The 24810-nt window shown below is 41.9% G+C and overlaps 1 protein-coding gene across 1 annotated transcript; it reads right to left on the reverse strand.

The window, feature by feature from the left end:
• Window positions 1-5457: 5457 nt before the first annotated feature.
• On the reverse strand, window positions 5458-23901 carry si:dkey-12j5.1 (uncharacterized). The gene is made up of 11 exons (XM_068760349.1): window positions 23835-23901; window positions 23639-23748; window positions 23396-23540; window positions 23118-23272; window positions 22933-23048; window positions 22719-22842; window positions 22072-22164; window positions 21408-21476; window positions 16898-16951; window positions 13114-13266; window positions 5458-6701 (listed from the first exon to the last, which is right to left on the reverse strand). Exons 1-11 carry the CDS (start codon window positions 23899-23901, stop codon window positions 6519-6521), a joined length of 1269 nt encoding a protein of 422 aa, XP_068616450.1. The 3' UTR covers window positions 5458-6518.
• Between the last annotated feature and the right edge of the window lie 909 nt (window positions 23902-24810).

Here is a 24810-nt window from a genome sequence, read left to right on the forward strand (position 1 = left end):
CGGCTCAAATTCTCACTTGCATATGCCTTCATTTTCACACAAACAGCCCAGATATCGACTGTTTTCATCCCAGTTTGTGTCCCCATCTAGCCTCTGCTGTGTTGTATGAGGAGACTTTGATCCTTTGTTTTTGCCCTACCTTTCATTCAGGCCCAGAATAAAGGTAAATGTGCACCTGCTGTTCAGAAATAAGAAGAGTTTGTGTCATCCTCTCTCTTTCCTTCTGAACTACAGACAGACAAGCTGCCTTTTGAAGCGCCCTTGGTCCCAGGGACAGAGGGTCAAGAGAGGGTGATAATATTCTCCTTTAATCCCCATTCCATGCAGGATATTTGAGTTTGAGTGCAGCTCATGCAGTTCAGAGGGCCACATGTCATGGGCGGCAACTTCTGTATTTGTGTGTTTATGAGTGACTGACACACACACAGAGGGGGCCAACAACTAATTTCCATGTCTTACACAAGACCTGTTTTATCTCTGTAGTGTACATACTCTCGCAGTGGCAGATAATATTGGAATCATGAAAAACAATAAAATAAGATTTATTTAAACCCTCACCAGAAATGCAAGATTTTTTTTGTTCATTCTCAGTGTTTTATTTTATTATATTATACAGCCTGACCTTTGCTTCCTTCTCCCAGGGTTGTCCGATGGCAAAAAAGATCAACTCAGTTCAGCCACATTGTGCTTTAATATCACACATGTGAAGGGAAATGAACCCCTTTTGCATCATCTGCTTGTCTCACCAAAGGTTACAGAGGTTAGTGAGGTTTGATATGCATCCATGCCTGGGGGTTGGATGAAGGAGCAGATGTATTAAAGTTGCTCTGTGTTCAATTCATCGCCGCAGCAGCCGGCATTCAGGGAGAAGAACACAGGAGAGAGCAGATCCAGCATCCAGATGGTCTATGGACTTGGAATACCCAGAATGCTTTGAGAGATTGGATTGATTTGCCCTTCGTGATATCAGTGATCACAGTCCATCACTCAGGGAAGTGCTACAGGAATGGGTGTCATAAATAAAGACACAAAATGTACCCTATACCAGTACTGAGGTGTTGGCCTGAAGTATAATTCAACTCCTGCAGAGATTCAATAATTCGGGCACAATTCCTCTCTCTCCTCCCCCCTCCTGACCCCTGAGCTTGTGTGCATGGAAAAGAGTTAGTGGGAACAGAGACAGAGACTCCCTATCTCTCTCTACAGGACGAGAGATCAAACAGACTGTGTGAAATATAGAGCAGCAATAATTAGCAGCTGTTACAGCATCAAACTTCCCTATCGCTACCTCTCCCTCGTCCTGACACATGCAGACACACACCGCTGCTCTGCGCTCATCCGACAGCGTAATTTAGAGATACACTCAGACACACTGGGACTTCCCAGTCCTCCAGTACCGGTAATCAGAGGGATGATACAACATTATCTTTTCTCCAGATAGATAACTTTACTTGTAAAGCACTCTGCCTGGTCAGTGTCAATGTTCAGACGCACTCTATAAACATAATCCATTTACAGGTTTTTATTAGCATATAGGGGACAAAAAAGAATCCCTATATACACACAAAAAGCAAACCATCAATAACACAACATAGTAAAACCATAAAGGATATTACTTTAAACGCCGATCATCCCACTACTAGGAATGTTTGGGACTTGAATATGTGGCCAAATTGTCAAAAGTCGCACGCACGCAATTATCCACATAAGGGTCATGTGGAAATTAGTAATCACAATACCAATGTACTTTCTGTCAGTGACTGATTAAATCATTACTTAAACCCTGAGGTTCTCCCCCTCGTGCGAATATGTGCTGCTGTTGTGTGTGTGTGTGTGTGTGTGTGTGTGTGTGTGTGTGTGTGTGTGTGTGTGTGCACACTGGGACATGTGGGACTTGATTTATGATGGAGAAAAGCGGTTTCCTCACTAAATTGCTCCTGTGAATTAATGAGGTGTGAAAACTAAACCTGGCACTCAGTCAAATAACCAGCAGTCACAGAAAGCTCACTGCTGGGCCAGGATCACCTTTATTGGCATCACATTTGATTGTTAGATTGCTGGTATAGATTTGCACTGAGCCCCTCATGGCTACTGAGGTGATTGATTCAAATTATTATGCTGTGTAAATGAGAAGCGTCCCCTGTCTTGCTCTCTACCTTTCTTTTCTTTGTGTGGTCTCGTCACATATTCTCCTTTTTTGATTCAGCCAGGTCAGTTTGATAATGATGATGATGAATATATTTATTAGATAGAATGTTAGGGTACAAGTACAGTCACACCGTAGCATGTATTACAGTACAAATACAGTCAAACATCCTGTCTAAGAGGAGCATTTCAAAAAAGCCCTTGCGGTCTTGTTTCCGTTGAAAGTCCTTAGTACATAAATCATCGGCATTTAACAATACAAATAAAAATAAAACCAATATTAAATTACTCAATTGATGCAATTGATGTTTCCATGCATCCAGCCCCGCCGGCTCCTCTTGGACTTTGCAAAAGCAAAAACACTCCGGCCTCTTAAAGGTCCCTTATTCAGAGTATACAGCGTTCACATGTTTGAATACTGTTGAACAGCACAGGCTTTCACAGCACAATGTGCTTTGCAGTATTACAAAACAGATCCCCCCCCCCCATACTTGTTAGTGTGACATTCATTAAAAGTTTTTGAGTCTTGGTAGAGTCTGACATACAGTACCAGGTTGCTCCACTCTATTTTACATCCCTCTCTTTTTTTCTGTCTCTTAGGAATAATAGTTATACTAACAGCAAGGGTAATATTTTAGGGAAGAATTCTACATATTAGAAATTCACACCAAAATAAAGTTTAAAAGGATGGAGCTGCTTGAGATTATAACACAACAAAAACTGCACAGAGGTAATTTTCATTAACGGTCCTCTCAGTCATCATTTGAACATATTGCATTGTGAGATTTTGATGCTCCCGTTTTCCAATTCCAATTAAGGAGCAGCCGTGAGTAATCTGTCATCATTTTTGTTTCAGGAGACACTGCTGTAAGTGCATGTGCTGTATCCGGAAAGCTAAGCGGCACATACTTTACTGTGCATAATTCTGAAGTGGAAAAGCAGTTGTATCCTAAGAAATGGCATCCTATTTTATATTTTAACCTAATCACTTATTGCATGCTTTGCTCCCTTGTTCAGGAGGGGGCTGTTTGTGTCGAACTTGTAGAAATAGCCGTGTGAATTCTGCTCCACGATGGATTTAAGGCTTAGAGGGGGTGAGACTCTTAAACTTGGCATAGTTGCCCAAGGACACGACATGTAGCACATTGCTTATACTCCTTTGCACACACACACACACACACACACACACACACACACATAGGTGTAATAGTGTATAATTTGGGAGGCTGCAGCAGTGAGATGTGATGCTCTGTTGTAAGACAGCATGGCTAATTCCCACTTATGTTATCTTGGGGAGACAGATGTTCCCAGCAAAGATTACCATGAATGCACAAAAAAACAAAAATAACACACACACACACACACGCACACGACTGTGCACATTGAGCACATTCAATCCTCAGACAATAGGAGAGGTAGGTTGTTAAAATACCCTTATTGACCAAAAAAACACGGATCAATGATGAGACGGCTTTTTTCTGAGGGTTAATTATAAGATTTAATGAGTTTCTGCAGAATGCAATAAAGAAAAAAAACAGCTCTCAGCAAAACTTTACCTTCAACAAATATTTTACTTAAAACAACTGAGTGATGAATATAATGAATGTTGACCTTATTGATCCAGGGAAAAACTCATTTATTCCAAAGAGCAGTCGAAAGCTAACCACACTGCTGATCATATGAAGAGCCACAACACTTTGCAGTTTTAACCCTTTGAGTCCACCCGTCAGCTACAGATCTTTTCCATATATGTCAAACACACTGTGTCCATCACCCAGGAAACGGCTCCACTGCACAGGGTGAAGGTCAGATTAATCATGGCTACTCGCGTTGGTCGCCAGAACCCTCCCCCCCCGGGTTAAATCATTATCAGTAACGTGTTAATTCGCAGTTGGAATGAGTTGGAATAAGTATTAGGCAAGTGAGTTAGTAGAATAAATTTGTCATGTAATATCACAGAAGATCCACAAATGCTCTCCAACACCCAAACAGTGTCCATGATTCAAAAACATCCCAACCGTGGCCTTGAAAGAAATTCTTGAATCAAATGGGAGTGCTTGACTTTGACTTTGAGACTTGTGTGTATGTGTGTGTGTCAACAGCAGACCTGCTTCTCAAACGCTTCCTCCTGTTTCCGTTTAACTGATTTCAGTTTTAAATCTCCAGATTCTGATAATTTCCCCTTAATCCCTTCAGAAGAGCACCCGCTTAACGCTAATTAAGTCACCGGTACACATACACACACACACACACACATCCTGTGGCATTCAGCAATCTGATACGTGGACAATTAGCATTTTGTATGTTAAACTACATATATTTGTGTATAAACTACATATAAATATATATGAATACATGTGTGTGTGTCAGTGTATATATTTTTTTCATATAATTAGGCACAATCATGATTTGATTGCGACGCATGCATTTTATAACTGTTGATCAAGGATTATTCTCCCCTTCACTCATCCCATTGTTGCTTATTGAAATACACAGCACCACTCACGTGCACACACACACACCTATGGTGATTATTAGAGGTTGTTTTCCCTGGTGACAAAACACGACTTTTGTGTTTCCAAATAAAGCATAGCATACAGGTAAAAACAAAATACATATTGAAACTCAGGCATTAGCTGTGTGCACACTATATATAGTTAATGTATATATTTCTTAATTTGAGGATATTTGAAATGCAAACACAATCCCTGCTCTGGTAGTATATTTATACAAGTCTGATATTTTTCTGTGATTTGGCCTTAGAGTCACTTTGACCTTTCAGAATGGAACTTTCTGCAGTATGGGAATAAACTGAGTGTCCTTTCTCTGTGATTGAATGCGTGTCCTCAAATAGAAACTGCACTCCCCTCTCGCAGCAAGTGAGAACACGCCTGCAGTGCTGAGGCTGACGAACAGGTGAGAGAATAGCCGAGGATCTTGCGATCACCTGAGGCTTTGAGTCCGCCATGACCCATTCACACTAGGTTAGCTCAAAATAGACTGAGGGAGCTGACCACCATTGTTAACTCAGGCCCGGAGTCATTCATAACACAGCAGTACAGATGAATAACATGGACACACTTTAATTATGAAGCCAAATGCGAGATGACAGCATCGCTTCAGGTAGCCAGTCCTTGAGGCCTGTACTCCTGGATTATCATGAATTAACCTCACAAATATGAATGTTTCTGAGTCAAACTCAGCCCATTAACAACACATCACATCACATTTAGCTATCAATACCTGCCGCATACACACACACACACACACACACACACAGTATTATACTGGAAACCGTTCTCCTGAGCTTTATTTTACAACCTTTAAACACAAAAACACACAATCACCTCAAGGCATCTGAACCCCTTCAAACAGGTTTCTCAGCTTGATGCTGGCTTGCTATCAGGTGCACAATCTCAGATAGCATTCCCATTTACCGATAATGGGATCCTTTAAAGGGGCTGCACGGCAGTGAGGGAATGTGGCGAGTTGTGTTTTTGAACAGGCACAGTACACTGAGGAATACTGGATGTGTGCTACAACATGCACGTCACATACAACAGTATTTTCTACTAAAAGGTTCAGTTGAAAAATGTCACTTTGCTAAAATAAAGCGTTTGAGAAAAAGAGAAAAATCCACCTTTTCTCCCTACTTCACACAAGAGTAAAAAAAATCTAATATAAGTGAAAATTATCAGTCAATTCTGTGCCATCCGTATTCACTGGCCCAACCCATGCAATTTTCTGCATAACCCTGTCTGAGCAATTTTAATGGCTGCACTGTGGAAACTGGTAAAGATGTCAGAGGGAAGATTTCTGAACAGCCTGGTGCAGTTCATGTCAAATTCTCTCTCCTAGGTCTCATCTTGTTGAATCTGAAAGTGCAAAAAAAACAAAAAAAAACCTCATGCAACGTTGTGCACTTGTTTTTATTATGATAGTATGTTGTATGCATTGCTTTGTGTTCTCTGCTGGCTGCACAACAAATTGCCCCTCACAGGGATAATACATTTTTCTGAATAAGGAAACACTGCTATGCAAGTATTATAGAGCTGAGGAAATGAATGAGCAGGTCATGTCTTTTTATGTGTGACTCATGTTTGTTTACAGAAACCAGTCCACGGGTGTGCATAAAACATTTAAATGTGCGTGCTGGTGAGAGGCAAAGCTTTAAAACTAGTTTATTTCTCCCATGTCAGGAAACAGTATTCAAGTGTGTCACCAAAAGCATTAAAACTGGCTAAATAAGATTGTGACTATTATATTTATCTTTAATTAACAGATGTAAAAGAATAAGCATTCAAAAGATTTCAGCTAGATTCAAACGTAATGGTGAAAAATTAAATCTCAGAGGAACTCTGATAAAACTATGGTCAGTGCTCCATAGGTGCATCTGCATCCTCCTCCTCCTCCTCCTCCTCATCACTACAGGGTTCATAATCATCATCCAAGACTGGCTCTTCCTCGCCTCCCTCAATCTCTTCTCCCAGTTCACCAAGCAGCTGCTGGACATGCTCCAAGACTGGCTGGTCATCGCATCGCAGTTTAAAGTAAAGCTGGGGGGAAAAGGATGGATAAAGAAAATAAATACAAAATTAATGAGTACAATTTAATAGAAAGTAGATTATGCAGCAGAAAGGTCAACGATGAAGATGAAGTGCAAAATTATACGGCGGAGGCAATAGGAGACCTTAAATTAGTGAGTGAAAAACCTCTTTGTCACGTCGGTTACAGTGTTGCTGAAGAAAGAATGCATCACCCCCCAGGTTTGAACGCTCCAAGTCTCGGTTAGGCCTCCTAAAATATCCCGCAGCAGCAGCGTTCTGTCAGAACGGCGTTCACGGCTCACAAAACGCTGGTACACGGTTTTTGTCCTTCGTTTGGCAAATCAGCAAATTTGATACACCGTTCAGCCGCGCAGGAAAACAAAAGACAATTTATCTTCCTTTCGTTGTTACAACTTGCATGCGTCCACACACACACACACACACACACAGTAATGTAAGAGCACATATGGTCACATGGCATATATGTGCACGTATACACACAAAGTTACCTATGTGAAATATGCCGTGAGAAAGCAAGATTACAAAATAATATTTCTCAAACAGAGCAGAAGGTTTATCTCTGTGAAATGCTCTGCCTGTGTGTAATTACTGAACTCACGGTGGAGCTGCGTGATAAAACTACTCGCACCGCCTCTGAGAACAACAAGCGAAACGCTGCCACTCTGCAGGTGAATATGAGAGAGTCAGTTATCCCACTCACACAATGAGTGAAGTCCAACTTGTAGCCATAGAAATGGAAACGCTGCCACAACATTAAAAAAATAAATAAATAAAAACTCACGCCTGGCTGCCACTTCAGTACGGTACCGGATATTGTATACAATTGTAGAAATTTTCATGCGATGCAAAAACGAAACATGCCAAGTGTAGAGGGACACTTACCCATTCTTAACCCCCCCCCCCCCCCCCCCCCTCTCCCTCCTGTGACAGACACACTCAAGGACAATGACATCCCGAATGTCACCATTCTCACTAAAAGGCCAGGAGAGTGAAGAAGAATCCACCGGTGCACGAGTGCTTTGTCACAGGGCCAGTCTCTAAGCAACAGCAGGCCCTGACAGGAGACACACAGTCCCTTAGGAACTCATTTGGAAAGTAAGAATGTGTAGTGTGTGTACATTTAAGTCCAAGGAGTTGGAGCGTGACACCAGATCCAGGGTCTGGTACCGAGGGAAAGCTGACCCTCAGCCCCAAACACACACAAAAACAGACTTCCATGCTGCCAATTGTCACTGGGAAATGCCTGGAGGTGAAAACAGCAAATAAAAGTTTGCTTCTCCAAAAGGCTTAGCTTTGGACAAAGAATCACTGCACCATGCAGCCTTGAGTAAAAGGTAGAGAGTGGCTTTCATATCATCTGCATCCGTGCAGTCAATAGGGCTACAATAATGAATACTATTTGGAAACTTTTTGTGCAAAGTGATATCAATAATCAATGGTATATTGTTTGCTGGATAGGATGCGATTAATCATTGTGATACCTTCAGCGAGCTAAACAAACAGGAGCTATTCTTTACACATTCCGCACCAAATGCTGCTGAATTCAGCACCGCCATAGAAAAAAAACAGAAAAAAGCACACACACGCATTTCTCATTTGCAACAGCCTACGTTTTCTCATCTCGCTTTCACGGCCCAGAGAGCTGCTGAGAGAGCGAGGGAGAGAGAGAGCGTGTGCAAGACTGTATGCAATTGTAGAAACTTTTTCATGGTCCACTTTGCTCTACTTTCAAGCTCAGTTTCACAGTTCGAAGCACACTTGACCACAGCTGTAATAACTCACCAAACACACACACAACATATGATACACTCACACTCGAGGGGATGCATGGACACATCTGTTCTCATGGTCCACGTGTTATTCTTTCTAGCACCATGGCTCTGAGGACGGTCGGGCAGCAACTAAAGTCCAGACAAAAGTATTTCAATGGCCTCCAGGTAAACCCTAACCCTTCCTCTACCTGGGACCTGCTGGAACCAGTCATCCAGTTAGTAATCATTTCATCACCCTCAAAACCACTTTGGCTTCCAACTCCCACATCTGTTCCAGCTGTTTATTCATTCCCGGGTCCTTCTGGCACTTCTCATGCTCCTTCCTGATGTCACTGCCAGCTGGGATTGCCACATCTCGCACAACTGCATTCTACTGCTCCTTGTCAAACACCAGCATGTCTGGCCAGTAGCTGTTTGGCAGTCCGGATCTTAAAGTCCCACAGCAAGTTGGCTCTGTTTGCAACCACTTTCATTGACACCTCTCCACCAAGAGTTGGAGAATTCTGATCCATCCTGGGTAAAGATGTTTCTATGCACTTCCTCTGGCCACTTTAGTTATGCCCATTCTACATTTGTTGTCCAAGCTTACAGCTCACAACCTGCTTTTTTTGTTGGACGAGCTCAGAAACGTCTTTGCACAGCCTGCATCCTGGCTCGTGTCTGCTGTGCGAGACTCTTCCTTCTATGGATTTTTGCTCAGAGCCCTTTCTTGTGCTGCACTGATCAGAGCCTCTGTGCTGTCCTTCATGGCCAGCCTTTTTAAGCCACTGGTCCTTGAAGTATTTGACAATTCAATTCATTTTTTCCTTCTATAGCTCAAAATCATAACAAAATGTTATCTTAAAGTACTTTACAAGTGTAGCCGGGAAAGATAGAACCCAACTTGACACCATCCACTTCTTCTGTATGTACGAAATGATCATCTATTGCCAATGATTAGAGAAGCACAGGTGGCATGAATTTAAGAATAAGCTCACATTTAAAAAAAAAACATCAAGGTTGATAAGAGTCAGCCTAACAGTTATTGACTTTGCACAGCTTTTAGTTGAACTGAAGCTCATAAGAAATAAAATTATCATATTCTGTTTCAGTGATGTTTTACCAACTATCCTAACTTCTTTGGAAATGGGGTAGTTTGACCAAAAAAACATTGAAATCTAAACAGATTTAAAAGCTCAAAATTGAGCATATTTAGAGAAACCACCAATGTAATCATCACAGTTTACCCAACAGTAGTGTCTTCGTAGCCAATCATTTTAGTCACAATGTCCTATTCTGTTCTTGTTTCATGACAATCAGCAACTTGACCTTCCTAGTGGTTTGAACAGATAAGAGGTCACGTGAAATGTTACACACCACTCAGAGAGAATATCCCTGAAATATTCTTTCCTCCTCGTTTCTTGGTACGCATCTTTTTGTTCAATGCATACGGCAGAATTAAGATGGGCCGATTATGTGGCGAAAGCATAATCATCCCATCATTATTCATTTTCTGTTCTGCATCTATGTGTAACTTCCCTTTTCATTTCTTTAATTTCAATTCCTAACGCCATCATTCTCCTGGCCCGTCTCTTGACAATTTTCATTTCTGCTCCTTCCTTTTCCTCTCTCGTTCTTTCTTTAAAGCTTGCGTATTCTCACCGTGTGACCTTCCTGTCAAGAAGATAAATACCCCTTCGTACCTAAACATCTTATGCTTCCACTTGCTTCACATCCGCACCCCCACACCTGCCATTTTAACAGAACAGTGCAAAAACTTTAGCCTCATCTCAGCCTCTCCCAGTATCCTAAAGCCTGCTCTTCCAATTGTTATTATTTTACCTGGTAAATCTCAGCATTTATACGTTAATAATAATTTAACTGTTTCAGCATTTTTTTTTTTAAATCAAATCAGTTGCATCACTTACGTCACCCAGGTGGACGCTTGTTATGGAAAGGCATTAAGATTGCATGAAGCACACCTTGGTTTGACCCTACCTCTCTAATCTGTCCTCAAGAAATAGCCTTTCAGAGACATCAAACAGTGAAGCTTTTGACCTCTGGTTGCCCTTGCTGCCTATACACACCCACACACACACACACACACATGCAATCCTGGTCTCTGTACATACATCGCAGCGCCTTCCTCAATTGCATCCTATCTGTCCGACTGAAATTCCATTTCACTATTGATTTTACCTTCGCCACCACTCCGGCTACTTCCACAAAACCACACAGCCCACATCCAATCTGTTCCCTTCTCTGCTCCTACTTTAATTCCACCATTCCTGCTCCTCGGATGCTTCTTTCATGTCCTTTCAACCCATCCATTCTTCCCAGTCATTTCTTTAACACGCTAGCTGAAAGCAGAACGCGTGTGCATGCGCATCCATCAACGAAGCAACGCATAATGCTGATATTCTCCACAAATAATTAGATATGCTTTTGCGCACAAGCGTAATTAAATATGAGCACGCACACGAGGTGTGCTTTCTCTCGCCGTTTCACATCACACGCTATGCGAGGTAATAAAGTATGCAGAGAAGTGGACCGGTGCCAAAACAAGCCGTTGGGCTTTGAGGCCTCATTTCTATGTTGGAGCCCATTTTAACTAGCAGACTGACTCATCGTTAATAATTAACACTCACAGTGATGCTCGGAAACAAAGTCTGCGATATAAACAAGGGACAATCTCAGCCACGCAGTGCAGTGTGTGTGTGTGTGTGTGCGTGAAATGAACTTGCACACAAGCGAAAACTGCTGGCCTGAGGAATTAAGTTCAGAATGATGACTTTATTTTCTCTCCACATCCACACCTCACCTTTTCAAGCTCTTCATTTACCCTTCACATTATTCGGGGCCTGTTGCTTCACTAGCTCTATAAAGAAAATGCTTTGCTTTCTGTTTACTTGTCACGCTCTGAAGCCTCAGCATGTTCTCTTACCAGTCTTTCACCTTCTCCTTCCTTCCCACTTTTTCTCCCCGTGCAAAAATGGACAAAGTACTTGATTTCCCTCCTTTCTTCATTGCTTTTCTGTATTGCTCACCACAAAGCCCACCTCACTCCTGTCCAAGTTGTGGATGTCCCTTCTGGACGTCACCTTCTTTGCACTGGTCAGGTATGCTGGTTAAACAGGCCTTTCACTACATTATAGGACAGATAGACACACATCAATATACTGCTGCTGCTCTGCTGCCCCAACTCCTCTGTAGAGACTCATGACTTGGACTGAGACCGTTTGGTTGAGGGTAAAGAAATATATATATATATTTGTTTTTTATGTAGGCGGTGCCTGCCATCTCTCAGTCTGTGCTGTCTGATTTACAGACCTATTGGATTTCAGACTAACATGAATCACAGCTGCATAGAGCCACTGCTCCATGACAGAATGCCAGAATGAATGAGGCACGTCAAAAGTGTGTGTGTGTGTGTGTGTACGAGTGTGAGTTAGAGGAATGGGACAGACACAGGGGTATATTTAACCCTCTTCGAGATTGTGCAAAAAGACCTTTGTGTGTCAACAATGGAGCTTAGTTAGGATCTGCACGTGTTCTTGGTACTGCCTGTTCTTCTCTCGCAAGAAATGGTTCTTAGGCATCTTCTGTTCTGTCTACTGGATGAAACCGGCTGCAGCCACATTTGCTGCACACTTCTGAAGGATTCATATCCTGGAAAGTGGAGTAGCTTCTTCATTGATTAATCTAATGATTGTTTTTCTGATTGGAGGTTTAATGAGGCTATTATTACAGGAAGTAATTTATTCAACAGCCTACATTTAAAATCTGCCTCTTTATTAAAGACTCAATTAAAATTCAAAATGGTTACGACACAGATGCATTTCATCATTGCAGTGATACATAGGCTAATTGGCAAATGTGTTTTTGGATCAGTACGATTCAGTAGCAATTAGTTACTAAGGTTTTCCATTACAGTAAAATGGACACATAAGAGGGCTGAATAAAAATGTCAGGTGAATCATGACGTTACAAACTAGAACAGCAGCAGTGAAGAAATTATTCTGAAGATGGAGGCGATGGAAGGAATATTATATGGAGAGGACGTTGAGGTTGGCCTTCTTGTAGGTGTCTCTAATGAGTTCACCGGCAGACTATGATGGTACTAAAGGCACTCTGTTCATTTTGTTACGCAACATTTATTATTGAATATTGAATGTGTTGCAGAGACTTTGCCAATGCCTGTCTTTGGTTTCCCATCAATCAACCTAAAAGGTGAGAAATGAACGCCTCGAGTCATGTAGACATAAAACCAGACATAATTAGATGCACCACTACAACTAATGATTTAATTACAAACCAAATATGATGCATTATTTTGTCATTTGAGACATATCATCTCCTTTGTGATGAAACTCAAACTCTGTGGCTCGAAAAATCATTAACTGAGGGAAATTATGGCTGCAGATAAACGTGGAGTGAAAAGTACTTTGTCTGACTTTATATTTCTGCAAAGGGGCACAAATATAAAGTGCCGTGCTGAAGAAACGCTGGTTTAAAAAACGGAATCGGTTACTTTATGCAAATGCTGTGTGCTACTTAAGAATGTGTAAATTGTATTTGTCGAGATGAAGAGATGAATCACAGAACAGGGACATTATGGTTTGTGTACAACGCTAATCTCAACCCGTCACCTTCTTTGCACTGGTCAGGTATGATCTAGCCGCCTCCTTCAATGCCTTCTGCTCCTGCTCCTCCTCCTCGGTTGCTTCTCTTCCCTCCCTTTCTTGCTGCTCCTTTGCTTTACCCAGCTGGAGGTAGCACACCCAGCCGGAGAGATACCACACCTGGGAGGCGCAGAAAAGGAGAGGTGGGTGTTGAGAGGCACCTCCGAGAAAGGAAACGTTCTTTGTTGCAGTAAGTGAGATGTGACAAGGAACAGAGATTTGTATCCCTCATGGAGCACGTCTGCATAAAATCCTTCTCTTGACAGTATGAGATTACATAGAAGATGTAGACACCCCCAACATGTGCACACACACACACACACACCGGTCAACCAGATTTAATCCTGACACACTACACACTGTCCTCATTTAGGAATGCCGCATGAATCTAAATGCGTGTTCTTACTGTAGCTTCACGATGAATGAATTCAAACCTGCGTGACTTGACCATCTGTTACAATTTGCATTTTGTCTTTCTATTATAAAAGATGCAATTACTTTACTGAAACTGTATTAGTACTGTACTATGCATGAGGTGTTAATTTATTCACATAACTAACTTTACGCCATAAAAGTGTTGCTCTTGCCAAAAGCTATTCGCTGTGGATCATAGCTTTTATTGTGGATCCAAATAACCAGTAATGATCGTGTGTTATGATACGTAGAGTGAATATTGCACAAAGATGCTGCATTTTAAATAGTGCTCATAGTAAACCAAGAGGGAAACTTCCTTCTCTCTTGTACAAAGTGCAGAGCTCAGTTAGGTTTTCCTGTTCAAAGTTTATAGTTGTGAGTTTAAGGTTTGCACCTGACAGCAATGGTTTATACGCTATAACCTTCCCACCGCTCCAGAAATAGTCGGATTGGTCTTCAAAATCACACATTTCCCTCTTCATGATCACAAATCATTATGTTATGCATGCTCTTCCACACATAAGCACAGTCCTGATCAACTCTCAGTGAACTTGGAGGTACGGGCACGTCTCTCATCTCACCACCCACCCACAGTTCCTCAAGCACCAAGACACAAATATTAACTTTGCTCAATGATTCATGGAGGGTAGAGGATGAAGGGACCTGCACCTCTGCCAAATCAACCATTTAGCTAACAAACACATGGCGGCATGCCACAGTGAATTCACGATTGCCACTCAGCATTCTGAGTGGGCGGGCCCCCTGCAGCCATACTTATCAGAACAGCAGCAGCCTTGGATAAATGTAATAATGTTGCAGAACCGGCAGAATAACATTTTTATCATTGAACATTTTTTCATTGACTGCAGAACCCTGGAAATACATCTTCTTCATTTATATATGTGCATATTAAAAGAGAAGAAGTGCAAAATTGGGTCATTTAAATGCGTAACTTCTTCACAAATGAGACACAATGCCGTAACATTTGTTACAAATGGTCTGCAGCAAAACATTTGCGCATGTGAGAAATATGGCTTGTGCAAAAAAAAAAAAAAGAACATTGGTGGAAGTTAGCTAATTAAGAACTTCAGAAAATCTGCCCTACCCTTCCACAACCCCAGACAGAAACACGCATAATAAAATAAATGCTGCGTCTGTCAATCACATCACTGAGACTATTGTCATTTCAAAGTGAAGGCACATCTCAGTTCCCATACGGTGCTGATGGGGGAAGAACAAAAGCATCATGAATGAACGGAATACCTTTGAAACCAGATTTGCAAGGAACCAGCTCCGTTGTTTGTGCAGACTTAACATTTTATAAAGTAAGGTTCCAACTTTGAGATACGCAAGAGCAAGGGAGACGGAGGCGAGAGCTAGCGCCTTATCTACTGTACTTAATAGAGGGAATAACAAAGAGCGGAAGACAAAGAGGGGGAGAGAGAAGGAGGAGCAGTCTAATAATGTGTCTGTCACAGTTCTGACATCAAGAATGTGACTCTGGCAAGATACAGCTCTGTGAGAAAGTATTGGACCCGCTCCAGCTGCTTTCTTCCATTTTTGTGTTTCCTAAAGGGTGTTGAATCATCAAACAGAAGCAAAATGTTTAAAACGTTTGAAATCATCATTTTATTTAATAAGACAAATATTTATATGATTACATATTAAGGAAAGAGGCAGCTGTAGTCAGATGTTTACCTTGGACTTATAAGGATGCCCACTTATGGGTAGGCTCCCTATTGTTCAAAGTCTCCTTGTGGATCTGTGGCATCCTAAAGCAATAGCTTTCTAACCTTTCCCAGACGGATTTAGTTAAATAATATCCTTCCTCATCCCTTTTCATTCTGGCATAGTGTGCTACTAACCAACTTCATGCTCCTGAAAAAAATTTCTATTTACGTGATGTTGGGTTGAACAGAGGTGGCAATAATCATCCCTGTGTGTGTGTGTGTGTGTGTGTGTGTGTGTGTGTGTCCAGTCCAGCTGCACCCAGTTATTAGTGCAGTTTGGAAGATTTTTAGGAATTAGTTGCAAACGGTTGTTGTTGTTTTTTTCTAAATCAAAAATATAATTTTGCAATTAACCTTTGCTCATACAGTCAAGTGTCAGACACACAGAAATCAAGAATGGTTCCAAAACCGAGGGCACTGTAAGTGGTTTGATAAAGGGCTTCCTGATCATTAGAACAGACGGCCGTTTTCATTAGTGATTGGCTACAGGCCAGCTCAAATCAAGTGCTACAGCTGTGCATCTCTGGAGTGAGTTTAAAAGTTCAGCCCCCTGATGACTGCTCTCAATCTGTCAGCCGAGGGGTTTGTGTGGGAGGCTGAGCCTGGGGGGGGGGGGGGGGGGGAGAGAGAGAGAGATGCTTCTGTGCTCTCCTATCTGACACTCAGTGGCACACCTTCACTTTCTCTGCCACTACCAGTGGGGATTTGGAGCCTGCTGACAGCACACAGCTCCTACCAGAGCACACAAAGCACTGCCACTTATGGCACTCTAATAAGCATTGAAGTTCTCAGTCACACTGTGTGTGTGTGTGTGAAGATGTGAGTGTTGTCAGAGATGTGGGTGAGTGGGCGCTTGTTTGTGTGCATGCATAAACAACAGCTTATCAGAAGCAACAAAGTTCTCAAACTGAGGTTTTCTCCTTCTCACCGAGGTGATGAAGGATCCACCAGTTAATCTGGTCCGGCAGCGGCTACTGTGCTTCAGCACTGAAACGTCCTTTTGAATGCATCAGTCATTCTGGTGCATTAACATAACCCCAAAACGCACGCACTTGTTCAACAATGATCAATAAGTCGAGACAGCTTGACAAAAAAAAGCTAGACAGTGGCTTTGAAAAGCCATTTCAGTTGGAGTTCGTGATAACTTTAATTGATTTTTTTTTTTGTTAGGTGGTTTACTTTGTCTTCATTGGCTGTGGTAAAAAGTGATAAAGTCGCTGCTGTGTGCCGCTGGTAGGAAATATGCAGATTTAGGAGTTTCTCTTTAAGACAACTTGGAGCTGCAAATGCATTAACTCGCATCCTTCTGAGCAACACGTGCCAGTGTTGGGTCGTGGGAACATCAGAGACACGACATGGAGATGTTGCTCATTACTCAAAGAATCTTCTCGCATCTTAATCCCCCACAGCTTGCGAAATATCTCCAGGCTCACGTCCAACTTCACGTCTCGTAACACTACTGCTGAAATCCTGATTTGTGTTACGCCAAAGGAACATGTTTTAAAACCAAGTGAGAAATTCCAAATGAAAATAGGAATGAAAGAAAATACAATCACCTTTTAAAAAGGACCAAAAAAAACAGCTGAAACTTCAAGTTCAGTGCTTACCTGGACGACTTCATCATCCTCCTCTAGAAGACTCTCCAGCACATCAACGGCCGTCTGATTAAGAGTGAGAGAAAGACATTTTTCAAATGTAAAAAATAAAATGCAAGAATTCTCAAACTATCAAGCCACCAGTCCAGTACATGCGAGTACAGTAATTGTTTCTGCCATTCAAAATCAACAAATCTGACTCAGCGAATTACCTGAAATTTAACTTGTCACCATGGAAACAAAAGAAACACAGAGGATGAAATGTCTTAAACAGAAAAAGACAGTACTTGGTAGTTGCATTGAGAAAGCTGAACACTATTTGAATTCTGCTCCAGATACAAGACTGACCACCTAAACGAGCCAGACTTGTAACCATGGAAACATATTAAAAACGACAAAAATCCCAAGAAAGCTTAAGTGCCCACCTCAGCGGTCAATATATTTTTTTGAGTTCAGACAGAGGAGATCCTGGTCTTAAGTCACCCCCTCCTCACTTTGTTTGTAGTTTAAAAACAAAATACAGGAATTTAATGTTTGACATTTTCAAGGAGTTTAGCGTTGACCTTTCCAGTGCGGTGTACCTGCCGAGGTCGGTTTCTCTGAGAAGTTTCTATTAGAGAAAAACAGACCTTGACTCTAGTAGGCTTTGTGTTTGTTTTGCGCCGCTGCCCTCCTTGTGTGTGTGTGTGTGTGCAGCCTTAGGTGATGATATATTGATTTTTGTCTACTTCAGGGTGGACGCGACTGTTAGCCAATCACCCATGGTGAAGGGCAAGAATAAAGGCATGAATGCACCCACACACACACAGCAGTGTGTAAAGTATAAACAACAGAGAGCACAACAAGCACTTGGTCCTTGTTAGGGCAGTCTCATTAGCTGCAGCGCCTCCTCGTCTTTAAGCCTGCAAGCTTCCGGTGGCTATAACTGCCTCGGTTGACTGAAGGAGAGTCGAGTTCATTGCTAAACTGTAGAAGTCACAGCATCGGTTGACTGATTGTTAAAGCAATTATCCGTACAAAACCCCATTTTCTTTAATTAATTAATGACCGATTAAAATATACAAACAAAAACACCTAATCCAGCAGACGATGATTGGATCCATGCCAGCCGTCAGAACGATCTACTTTGATTACATCACACTAATGCGACACATTTCTAATACGATATTTGCGAGATCTTAAACCTTAACAATGTTTTTAACCTAACCCTTATCTTAGTCTTACCCTAAACTGTAATCCTAACCTAATATTTGATGCTAATCCTAACTTTAATCTACAATCTATCCTAAAACCATGCATTTAGTAGTACAAATTGTGATCGCTTTCTAACAATGTCCTCACTCAAGGTCTAAAAATCAAACAGAGCTGCGCGCACGCACACACACACACACACGTAAGATACCGCAGATAGCAAAGATCTGTTTGGGAAATAAACAAATGATAAAACAGGCAGTATTGGAGCAACAAAAATAGAACAAGTGCTTTCTGGGAGCGAGCATAAGTGTGCTACAAACCGTTATGTCCTCTCCAACTGTACTCCTTCCTAACGACACTGGCCAACCCAGGGGCAACTGATTAAAGATTCAGAGATCCGCTTCACACTCCAAACAACAACAAGATTAATATTCCTCTGAAGATAAGGGGAAGAGAGGAGGGCACTAGGAAGGACAACGTGAGAAAATTGAAGGGAAGGGAACAAAACAAGCCTCTTAATAAACTGGTCCGTGAATAACAACGGTGCAACACAAAGACACACAAACACACACACACCAAAGTTACAACGTACATGCTGTCCTCTTTTATTTCAAGACCTGGTAAAGTCGGAAAAAAATGTGGTGCTCTTGGGAGGAACTCATTTATACTGGCCATTGTTTGTGTGCGCGCGTGTGCGTGTGTGTGTATGTGTGTGTGTGTGTGTGATCTTCAGGCAATTTTGTTTAACAGAATCATTTTACCGGAGTGCACAGCAGAGACAGGAGAAAGACAAATGGCTTTACAAGTGAGGGCAAGCCTGCAACACACAGAAACCCACATAAGCGCGCACACACAAACACACACACACACACACACACAAAGACACCAACGGCGTTGTCTGTACTTGAGTAAATAAATCCCGCGTTGTCAGTGCGAACTCTACTTGCAAGAGACATTGAAAAGTACAAGCTGCGCTCCACCGTGAGCTAAGCTTAAGAACAGAAATGAATAAATAACATGAAAGCAAACACAAGTGACAGACACGAGCAGCGAACATCAGCTGCTGTGACGACGACACCAAACACACACCTTAATTGCTGTCAGGGGAAGCCGTCTGTCTCTCTGCAGCGAGAGAATCAGTGATGCCGATGATGACAATGTGCATCTGCACATTTGTCCTAAGCAGTTCTGAGAGGCACATTTGTAGTTTATTTACACATGAAGTAGCCTGCCTGCTTAAAAGGGAAATAAAATAAAAAAAGAATTCAGGGTTGGAAATAATTATTTCATTATAAATATTATTTTCTTGAATAACTGCTTCATTGATGAGCTTTAAAAAAAATGAAAACATTATTGAAAGTATAATAAAATATTTAGTCCACCAAACATTCCGAAATGTAAAGATTCTATTTACAATTACATTAAAAAAGCTAAGCCTTGGATGGAAGATGGTACCAGAGATTGGATAAGGATCAAACTGTCTCAGATTAACCTTTGACTGATTAGAGAATTATTACAGGATCAGTGTAGTATTCTAAATATCAGCGTGTACACAGCAAAACCACCAAATTGATTACCGGTACTCTCCTTCAGCAGCTAAAACCGAATAATATTCCCATTAGATTTGTTTTGAAAGATAAATGCCAAAAACATTCAATAATAATGACACGAATCTTGAATTAATTCATTAACAAGAGTCGTTTCAGAACTAAAGAAACAATTAAACACACACAGCTGTCTCACTTGTGCATCCTTCAAGCCCCCCTCTCAATCACAGACACATTTGTAATGCATTCAAGTGTTTCTCCTCAAAATCAATTAAGACCCTGAAGAGTGATTTCCTGTCCTTCCTAATTGTTACAGATCTGCATCACTCAGAAACAGATGCACAACGTTTTCTAGCATTCGCTGCATGACTTAAAAGAGATCAGACCATCAGACAATTCTGCAAACACAAAGGTCTGGACGCATGCAATGTAAAAAAGAAAAGAAAAAGATAATAGATTTGCATTGTTTTCATCCAAACTGAAGTTTCATAAACTGATCACATTCTAAGCCGTTGCTTACGTTCACACATTGAGCTGCTGCTCTTAAAAACACAAAGCTCTCCTTTAAAAAGATTCTCAAAAACCGTTCTTTCATATTATTTGCACTCATAGATTCTATCGCAGACGTGACGACAACCTCTGTTTAAGATGCAAGACACGTGTGCTTTGATGAAATAAGCTCCGAAGCCCTCACGTAAAAAGAGCAGAGGTGCCATTTAGGTGGGAAAGGTCATATGTCACCTCGTGAAATGAGTCACCGACACAGAGATGCTCTGCCCTGACCACCTCTCCATTTCACTCAAAAAAAAACTCATTGCCATATTTCAGTGATTTAATTCATGACCTCCATGAACTGCAGTGAAATGTTTCCCCAATAGCTGGTGAGATAATGTTATACACACTCAGACCATTTTCTCAAAGTAATCCCAGAATGACATTTTTATTTTAGCAAAAGCTTCATTTACTCCAGTTCAAACCCAAACCACACAACAGGCTGACAAAGACAAACTGGTTTTTACGGGGCGTCGTCCACCATCGTTCTAATCAATATTTTCCAGAAATAGCGAAGTGCATTTCCCAGCTAAACAAAAAAAATTAATACCTGGATCAGTTTATTCCAAATCAAACATTCAACAGGGAGAAAGACGACGCAGATCTTCCCATTCTGGCATCACGCTAATAAACGCTTACCTGTGTAAACCTTAAGCAGCGTTTAGAGGAGTGAAAAATGTGAGCACAAACGTGTGTGAGTGTGTGTGAGAGAGAGAGAGCGAGACAGAGAGAGAGACAGAGACCAAGACACTGGATATGAGGATGTTCTTATCAGATGCAGCTAAAGAGACAGTGAGAAGCTTTCCATCAGACTGTGTGGCAGCAATCAAAGTGATGGTGAGCGTCAGCGTTAACGGCGGTTTAGGGCTTTGGAGCTGAACTGAAGATGGTAAGGAGGTAAAATCAACGCCATTAATACTGGGAATTTATGAGTGATTTAAAAGTGTGCTGGATCACAGATAGGGCAGTGATTCATCAGACTGCCCCCCCCCCCCCCCCCCCCCCTCTACCTCTGTGCTCCTTTACCCCGGCCCGTCTCTGTAAATACCACTTTTCAATTATTGCCACTGAACTCTGGAGGGGATACAGAGCAGCCATGGCCTCCGCACCTTAACTCAATTCACTACAAAGTGAAACAAAGACACATGCACACACACACACAACAGGCTGGATGGCTGTCAGAGCATTAGACACACACACACACACACGGCAAACTCCACACGTTTTACCTCGTGTTCCTCGGACTCGATGAGCAGCTTGGCCGTGGTGATGCGGGACTCGTAAGGAGGGACGTCGGCCTGATGAGAGAAGGACAAACCGCCCCCACTCCACAGTGAGTGCTCGCACAAACATCAGCAAACGGAGCTGCCCCCTCAGATGACAACACGATCCAATGTCTAGGTACAAAACATACGCGACTATGTGTCTGTTAATCATGTAGAAATGCTCAGTTCAGCTCAGCTCAACCTGCTCCCACAGATGGAGTGAACCCACTGTCCGATTTGAGTCCCATCATCTGCTTAGCCCCCCCTTATATAACAATCACTGCATATTTTGTATTTCATGCGAACACAGGGAGCACTCAAGCGCCGCTATTCAGAATCATCATTTCGAGTGCGATTTCTATTACAGCCTTTTCTTCTCATTTTATTTCCCGTGATTGTCTGACTCACTCATAATATTGCTTTGCATTCGATCTACTCTCTCCTCAGGCGGATACACAGAAAAAGCATTCCTTAACTACACCTTGTTTCATTTTGATCTTTACTGGCTTCCTTACGTATGTGCGTACCACAAGGCACACTGTGACAATCCCTTTATTTCAAAGAGCCGGGAAAACAACTGATTTCCTGAAGTCGGAGAAACGGTGCATTGGGTACAGCTCCAGCTCACCTGTCTGTCTTCTTCTGTGCTAGAAGAAGCCGCAAGCCGTTTCTGGGCAGGCAGCCACAATCCGACGCTCTTCAATAGGTACTCTCTGCCTTCCTGGAGACAGACGAATGCATGCATATGTAAATTCATACATGCATGATTGTGCAAAATACCATCTATATTTACTAAAAAAAAAGGAATTTAATCAGTTGGCCGGATACCGGTGACCTTTGGATTAATTCAAGTTCAATTTATTCGCTTTTCATACATATAACTAGGGTGAGAGCTCAGATTATTTCAAAATAGTCAAATGCTTAATCCCAAAAAGTAATTCTGGAAGCAGCCTGACCCCTACGGTTTATAGAGGGTATTGCTGATCCACTGCTGTCTGGATGTGTCTTAAAATAATAAAAAATGCCAGGCAGGAGGACATTCATTACTTTTGGTGTACGAAACTGCTATATTAGTCGTGTTTTCATTTGTACAGCGTACTACTACTACTGGGGCAAGAAAAATATGTAAAAATACATAACACCTTCCCAAACTCATTGCGAGATATACAATTCAATTTTCTCAGAATGATTAACTCAGCAGATTCCTACTTTAATGTAGTGATAACTCAGCCTGTGTGTGTGTGTGTGTGTGCGTGCGTGTGTGTCTGTACTGACCTGGTTTCTTTCTGTGCTGAACAGGTAACTGGCCATGAGTTGTAATGCCTCAGGGTTGTCATGGTGATACTGTAACGCTCTCTCAATGAACTCTTTGCACTTGTCCGCTGCACCGTCCTCCATGCTACACACCAGAGGAAACCAGGAATCAAATCTTAACTCATTACTGATCACGTATTACAAGCATCAAGAGTGTACCAGTGTGCAACCATACCACATGTCTGAGAGGTAAAGCTCTGCGATGGCGCAGTAAGCTACACAAACATCCTTCGCCGTGGGAAGTCCAGGATCCTCATCCTCGGATGGGGCTGCAGCTCCGGATTGAGCTTGCTGATAAAAGCAAAAGGGAGATGTCTGTAAAGGTTTAGCGCCGATAATAAACTATGGAAGTGTACTCACTGAGGTTTGTGCTTGTTTGTCCAAAGCAGATAGCAGGACTTGTACTCCTCTGCTGTAGTAGTCCACAGCCTCCTGGCCTGAGTGGATCTGTCCCAAGTACATATACTTACTGTGGCCTTCGTCTGGGCTCAGCTCCACTGCACGCACAAACACTTAGAGAGGGTTTGTCAAGGAGGCTACACACATTAAATAATTCAAAATGGTAGAGAAAATTGTGTCACTTTCATTCCTGGCATGGGCACAATTTCAATGAAAAGAGCGCCGTGGAAAGGATATCCCCTTAGCTTTCTGTGTGTCCCCCAGTTCAGAGTGGATGTGTCCCAGCATGTCTAGTGCTTGGAGATTGTTGGATTCTATGTCCAGGGCTCTTTGGCAGAAGAGACCAGCCATCTCAAAATCAAAAGAGTCCATGCATTCCTCTGTCTGTTCAAAAGATGAATATTACCAACATGTAGAGAATGGTTAGAAATAAAGTCATTCCACTATTAGTTCCAGATCAGCTCCATCTCCTAAAACTGCACCTTTTCTAATAGTTGTTGCACTGAGTACTTCTCAGCTGTCTTCTTCTTGGCTTTTTCGCGCATCCTCACTTTCGTCCTTTCCTGGGGTGACAATCCGACAATGCCTGCATCTTAAGCGAAGAGTCAAAGTTACTTGGAGTGAACTTTGCATATTGTATGTAAATAACAGGAAAATTGAACAACTGTAGAAAATTACCCCTGTTTGGGCGGCTGTCTTTCCTCTTCGGCCTACTCTTCTTTTTGCCTTTTGCCTGTCCTCCCATGGTGCTGAGATATATGTATTATATGGGCAACGTTAGTCTTTAAAACAAACGTTTAACAAAGTGAAGTTGACACGCGTGGAGACAACTGGATTGATGCAATGCGCATGCTCAAAACGTGACTCGGATCCAATGCTACGGATAGCGGCAAAGGACAAAATATGGAGACGTCAGAGATAAAATATTTTCTCCAAAACACAAAAATAAATATACACGCTATCTATGTGTTGTTTTATATAATTGAAATGTTCTAATTACACCGGAGAATTATCATTTCCAATGCTTAATCTCTCCATCTAAGGCCTTTAATATTGAAAACGAACTTTTAGGGGCGGGTACTCCTGTCAACTGGCATGCCCATGCACCAATGAGGGAACGCGTTAAAGCCGTACCCCTTGACGCATCAGGAGTCTTCTAGATTTTATCCAATGGGCAGACACGTCAAATATACGTCACCGGTTTCACGAATCACTTGTAAATAAACGAATACGAGACTGGTAGTGGAGAAATTGCTCACCAAAATATTTGATCGAGATAGATTCCAATTACGCGACCGTCTCTAAAGGTAATTAAGCTTTATTGTTACCTAACTGATGGAAAATAGAATACATTCATTCAGCAACTGCCGACATCGCTTGAATGTGAGAAGTAATTGAATGACAAAGCAATGCAATCCTCGCGGCTAGTAGAAATGCTAATTGCTGACGTTTACAAGGCATTTCTGCTCTTTTAACCCATCTCTTTCCCTCCGCTGTTTGATAACAATAGCAATAAAACAAGCAAATAAAGCACGAAATATCGTCGGGAATAAGCGGCCTGAATCCAAGTGACTTTAACGATAGCTTTTCCTTTGTCGCTTGCTAATAATCGGATTGATTTGATCGCAGTGCCGTTGTATTTACTATGAATTAC

Source organism: Brachionichthys hirsutus, chromosome 3 (genome assembly GCF_040956055.1).
Source record: "Brachionichthys hirsutus isolate HB-005 chromosome 3, CSIRO-AGI_Bhir_v1, whole genome shotgun sequence".
NCBI classification, from domain to species: Eukaryota; Metazoa; Chordata; class Actinopteri; order Lophiiformes; family Brachionichthyidae; genus Brachionichthys; species Brachionichthys hirsutus.